At 50.4% G+C, this 5,940-nt stretch overlaps 1 protein-coding gene across 1 annotated transcript in view; it reads left to right on the forward strand.

Annotated features, from left to right (window-relative positions):
- The window catches only part of LOC104507701 (angiomotin-like protein 1), a gene marked incomplete at its 5' end in the record, with an annotated part of 29,781 nt that overhangs the window by 22,459 nt on the left and 1,382 nt on the right, over positions 1 to 5,940 (forward strand). Inside the window, 4 exon segments of the mRNA XM_010149065.1 lie at positions 914 to 1,101; positions 2,313 to 2,438; positions 4,295 to 4,521; positions 5,235 to 5,504. Of these exon segments, the coding sequence (XP_010147367.1) occupies positions 914 to 1,101; positions 2,313 to 2,438; positions 4,295 to 4,521; positions 5,235 to 5,504 (811 nt within the window).

The following is a 5,940-nucleotide window of genomic DNA, read 5'->3' on the forward strand; positions in this document are numbered from 1 at the left end:
TATGGAGTATAACATCCTCTTGCATTTTTTACTGGAAAAAAGTTTATGTCTACTGACTTCTCCCAGACCTTTGTGCCTCTCCTCCCTGGCGTGGGCTCATCCCACCCAGCCTTCTCTCAGCCAAGGGCTGGATCTCCATCCTCTTCTGCTCTGCACCAGCAGTGAAAGGAGCCCAGGGCAGCTACCCCCGCTTAGGTGCTATAATTAAGTGCCTGTAAGTGGGCAGGGTAAATCCTGCCTTGGGGAAGAGCTTTCCTCACATCATAGATGCAAAGGGTTACGCACTCGTTGCTGCTTGTCAGCATCCCGTGGGAGTTGCCCCGCAGTGCTTGGGGATCTTCCATCCCTCTGGTCGGAAAGTTACCTGCTGCACCACAGAAAGCATCTCCTGTGGGCATGAGGCCTAATGTGCCAGAAGAGGCAGGCGTAAATCCATGTCCGGAGTATTTTCCCAGCTGCTGCTTTAAATAGGTTATATGTAGCTAGTTTTTTCTGCTTTTATATATAAATCTCCTGGTAATAACTGCCTGTCCATGCCGAGCCCTGCCCAGCCGTGGGATGAAGACCCAGCAAGAAGAATATATTTTAAAGCTTCATTGCTTCTTTTTCCTACCAGCTTTATTTCCTACCTTTTCCCTTGGCTTGGGGTATCCCATGAAATCCCTGCACATCCAGGGAGCAGCCAGACCTCTGCTTCTGTCAGTGTTGTCCAAAGGAGCGTGTGCTGAGGTTGCATACGTGGTCAACCTGCCTGTCCTCTTGCAACCTAAGGGGTTTAGCCTGGGGTTTCCACCTGCCCCTGTCAGAAGACCTGGGGATGCCTTTTCCTGCTCTAGAGAAGTGGGGGGGGAAAAGGGTCAGCAGCTTCTGTGCTTGGCAGAGGGTGAATGCCTGTCACCGTTTCCACTGGCAGAGGCAGGGCAGCTACCAGAGCAGCCTCCCAGAGCACAACGCCCCAGCCCTGATGGAGCTGGTACGGGAGAAGGAGGAGAGAATCCTGGCCCTGGAAGCTGACATGACCAAGTGGGAGCAGAAATACCTGGAGGAGAGTACCATCAGGCACTTCGCCATGAATGCTGCGGCCACAGCTGCAACGGAGAGGTAAGATGTTCTTGCTGCAAAGGGCCAGCTCTCTTCACCGTGGAAAGCATGGGGGAATAATAAGGAATGGGTATTATTTTTCCCTGTAGAGTTGTGCTGCCAGGGTCAATGCACCTCTCCATGCTGTCATGGCAGTGAGATACACCAGTCAGCTAAAGCAGGATTTACCCTTCTGACCAGGTCCAAAAGTTTATCAAATCCAGGCACCAGACTCAAGCAATGGTATATGGCTGCATCCATCCCACAGTCTGCAGTGTGGTGGTTTAACCTGACTTTAAAAACCTGCAATGAGAGAAATTTTGTGGTCTGAGTCCTTTGTTTCACCGCTTGAGTAAGCTTCAAATTAAAAAGGTTCTCCTGACAGCTAAACAAAACCTCTTTACTGCAAATTGCAGCAATTGATTCTTGTCCTTCCCAAGTGTACATGATGAACAACAGATCGCTGTCGACGTTGTAAGGGCCTTGTAAATACTGGAAGACAGATATCCCCTGCTGTATCTTCCCTGGCCTGAACTAACTTACTTCCTTCAGCCATTCTTCACACGTCCTAGCGTAAACCCCCTTCCCATTCCCGTTACATTTGTCTGGACCGTCTCCAGTTTCTCTGTGTCAGAGCGTGGTGCCCAAAAGCACACAAGGCACTGCAGTGAGGCTTTCCAGCGAGGAGGAGGATGGGATAACTAACTTCTCACCACAGTTTCTTAGAAGCCAACTCCCCTGAAAACAACCAAAATGAGATTTCCCTTTGAAACGCCGTTAAGTGCATGGCTCAGGATGATCCTTTTCTTTTGCGCTCCAGCCTAGGCAGCAATTCCTGTGCTATTTTTCACCTTCCTAAGTGTACCGTTTTGTTTCTTGTTTGTGACCTAGTTGTGTTGACTTGGGAACATTTCCCTGGTAAGTGAGTCCCTCTGATGTCTGACCCTGCCCTTCACGATGGTTGTTAGCTCCGTGGCAGTCACCCACAATTTTAGTGTGCTCTCTGTTCTATCAGCCCTGTTAATTAATGGTGTTAATGACTAAACCCAAGCCAAGAATAGCCTGCAGCAAGACAACCCAATTCCAGGTAGCCATCCTCTTGCCAGACAACCATCGCTCGCTTGCTCTTTGAACGTGGGTTTGAGGTTTTCTTTGCAAGGACCAATCTCACCTGCAAAAGGTGTCCTCACAGTCTCAGGTACCGGCCTCACAATGTTGAACCGCTTTGCTAGGGACATCTCAGCCCCAAGCCACTCACGCAACGGCAGCTACGGCGAGAGCACGCTGGAGGTGCGGGGCTGGCAGGAGGAGGAGGAGATCGTGCAAGCCAACCGCCGCTGCCAGGACATGGAGTACACGTAAGGGGCCGTTGTGCCGTACCTGCTCGCAGTGGGGTTTGGGGTGGGTTCAGATAAACCAGGACGCCCTTCCGTTCCTTCACACACACCTGGAAAGGATGTGCTTAGCTTCAGTTTGACTTAGTTTTGCTCTTCAGCATTAAAACAGGGATTAAAGAGTTGCTGTGATTAGATAACATCCTCTCTACCTTCCCCTTAAACCCCCTCTGTGCCAAAAATGACCTTCTTAAAAAACAGAGGCTGTTGCTCTATTAAAAGTTGGTTGGCATGCGAGGAAGCTGAATGCTTGTTTAATCTTGGTGAAAATCCCCCGCTGGAAACAAGAGCGTCTGGTTGTAAAAGCTGAAGTTGTAGTGCCCCTGCGACGTAATCGGCAGCGCGAGTGTTTGCCTTTGCCGCGCTCTCCGCGCCTTGCCTGCGCATTTCTCTTTCCAGACCCGCGACGTTTCCCACACCCGAGTTGTGTCACCGTCACTGGCATTAAGGAACGAACCTGCAAAATTTAGCACCACGTGTACCACAGAAAAGATGCATTTGCAAGTAGTAGACGATACAAAATAAGCTGGTTTGGACACAGGCAGTCAACAGGAGTGCTCGTTGGTGCAAATACTTCTCCATTTTCAGCACACGAGTGAACGTGTGGCCATGTAGTTAACTGAGTGCTAGACCTGGGCAGCATTTTTAATCTAGTTGTTTTCCCTGAGTAAAACAATGAGTAAAAATACCTTGAGAAAGTTTGTGTGTTCCTCTAGGTTTTTACTGAAAAACTATTTAAAATCTGTTCTTTAGTGTTGGCTTCCCCACAAAATCGCTCGTCTGCAGACACTTTTGTATTTGTTGCTGGTGGAAAATATCAGTGATTGTTTTTACTGGGTTTGTTTTTTGTTTTCCACTCACAGATGCAAGCTAATCCTGCTTCCAGTGAAGTAATGGAGTTTTGCCATTGGCTTCATTAAAGATAGATTAGGATCTTGTGTTTTCATTGCAAATTAGACATCTGATTATGAAAACTAATGCCAACATGAAGTTGCTAGCTATCTCCCTTGTACGTATAGGATTTCCAGATGCAGCATTTCAGCTTGCCTGACTTCACAACATAAAATGCAGCTGCCTTAGTCCATATATTGTTCATCACAGTCAAGATACAGTCTCTGGCTGTCATGTACATGGACAATTTTTATTTTTTGAAAGGTAGTTTCCAACTCTTCTGGTATGATTCGGTGATAAACATTCCTGGAGAAAAGTCTGGGATGATTTGTGTGATGTGAGAGTCTTTGGGGTCTGTATGAGAGATGCAGCGAGCTTTGCTCGGCTCCGCACACCCCGCACGGGTCGTTTCTGCAGCGGTGAAGGGGGGAGCAAGAGCCCTGCCCAGCTGTTAGAGAAACTGAAGGGAACCTTTCCGCTCGCTTCAGCAGGTCTTTACTCCAGCTGATGACAGACCAAATCGTGGGGTTAACTCAGCCCGCCAAGGGAGTGTTTCCAGATTTGGCCCTAGTGTGTTACAGGGGTGGAAATTGCCTGTGTGTTGGTATTCTGGTGAAGGTGACAGTCCGCAGCTGGGTCAGGATACAGCCCTCATTGCTTCTGCTGGCTTGGTAAAGCCACAGCAATAGGTGGGTTCAGTTAACCTTGCAGAAAAGAGTTCCCAGTTTTGGTTTAATGGCTAGAAAGCTGCGTGTTTCCAGGTGTGTGGTTATCCCTCAGAGGAACTGGTGGGAGCTGCCTTGTCCAAGTTGCCCAAAAATCAGAGGGGACAAAGCAGCAGAACACATACCTGGGAACCCAGGGTGGGGAGAGCTGCCTGTATAAACACTTTTTCCATTCCTGTAAGTAGAGCATTCATATTTTGGCAGAATAAAGAACCTCCATGCCAAAATAATTGAGAAGGACGCCATGATCAAGGTCCTTCAGCAACGGTCACGGAAGGACCCTGGGAAAGCCGACAGCGCCAGCCTGCGACCAGCTCGGTCCGTCCCCTCCATCGCCGCTGCTACGGGCGTGCATTCACGCCAGACCTCGCTCACCAGCAACCAGATAGCAGAGGAGAAGAAGGAAGAGAAGATCTGGAAGGGAAGTATAGGTGAGCTGCGGTTTTGGTTAAGCTTCGGCTCATCCACCACTTCATCCTAATCCTTCTGCTTGAGCTTAGCAAAAGTGCCCCGGCTGTGGCACACAGTGCCCCCATGGCTGGTTACCAGAGCACTTTTCGTGGGAGGAACACGTGTCCTTGTGATGAAGTAAAAAATCAGTCATTTTTTTTAACCTTCCATTATGACTTAATTGTATTTTTGATCATATTAAATCATTCTGTGCTGATTATAGAAAGCCGTAGTTGAGGGAAAGCTTCCCAGACACAAGCAGATGATGTTTGCAACTTTGTGGGAGTAAGTAACAAATCCAGGCTAGAAAAAAAAGCCTGGTTCAGGTTAAACCAGAGCGAGCGCCCCTTGGGTGGGAGTGCACAATGCTCTGGGGCAGTAATGGGAGGATGAGCACAGGACTGTGGTGCGGGGCTGCGTGGGACAAGGGCTGCAGGGACACGCAAGGCCGTGCTGGGGGTGGGTATCACTGCCATGGGTGTGCACAAGGGGAAGCAGGAAAGGGCAGTTGCTCTCAAAAGGCTGGTTTTGTAGGAAAGTAGCATGTGGATGTCAGGAGAAGAGCAACAGGCGGTGTCAGGGGGAAAAGCTAAGCCAAGCTAAAGCCTGGGGTCGTATCCAGACCAGTACCTTGTAGCTCTGGGGTGGCACTTATATTCAAGCCAGGATGTGACTGACCTCCGTGTGTTTTCAGGGCTGCTTTTGGGGAAGGAGCACCACGACCACCCATCGGGCCCCTCGCTGCCTCCTCCACTGCCCTCCTTGTCCTGCATGCCCGTCCCGGTGCCGGCAGCCTCCCACGCGAAAACGGGCAGCAAAGACAGCAGCACCCAGACGGACAAAAGCGCTGAGCTCTTCTGGCCTGCCACTGCCTCCTTCCCCGGCCGTGGGCGGCTGGGTACCACCCCGTCACACAGCCCGGCCCCCCGGCCCCTGGGGACACGAGCGGCCGGCGAGAAACTGGGTGAGCTCTGCTGGATCCTCACGTCGGTGCGAAGTGCTGGCACCCTCAGGGCTGTCAGCAGAGACGCTCCAGTTAAATTGAAAGCAGGGAGGTTTAGATTAGATATCAGGAAGAAGTTCTTCCCGGAGAGGGTGGTGAGGCACTGGAACAGGTTTCCCAGAGAAGCTGTGGATGCCCCATCCCTGGAAGTGTTCAAGGCCAGGCTGGATGAGGCTTTGAGCAACCTGGTCTAGTGCAAGGTGTCCCTGCCCATGGCAGGGGGGTTGGAACTGGATGGTCTTTAAGGTCCCTTCCAACCCAAACCATTCCGTGATTCTATGATTCTATGGCAGAGGGGGTGATGCCTTCACAGTTTGTAAGGTGGTAGGGAGGTTTCTTCAGGGAAGCTAAAACTGTAGGGAGAGAATTTTCCAAGGCTGCCTGGCCTGGCTTTGCA

Source organism: Eurypyga helias, unplaced genomic scaffold (assembly GCF_000690775.1).
Source record: "Eurypyga helias isolate BGI_N326 unplaced genomic scaffold, ASM69077v1 scaffold14353, whole genome shotgun sequence".
NCBI lineage: Eukaryota > Metazoa > Chordata > Aves > Eurypygiformes > Eurypygidae > Eurypyga > Eurypyga helias.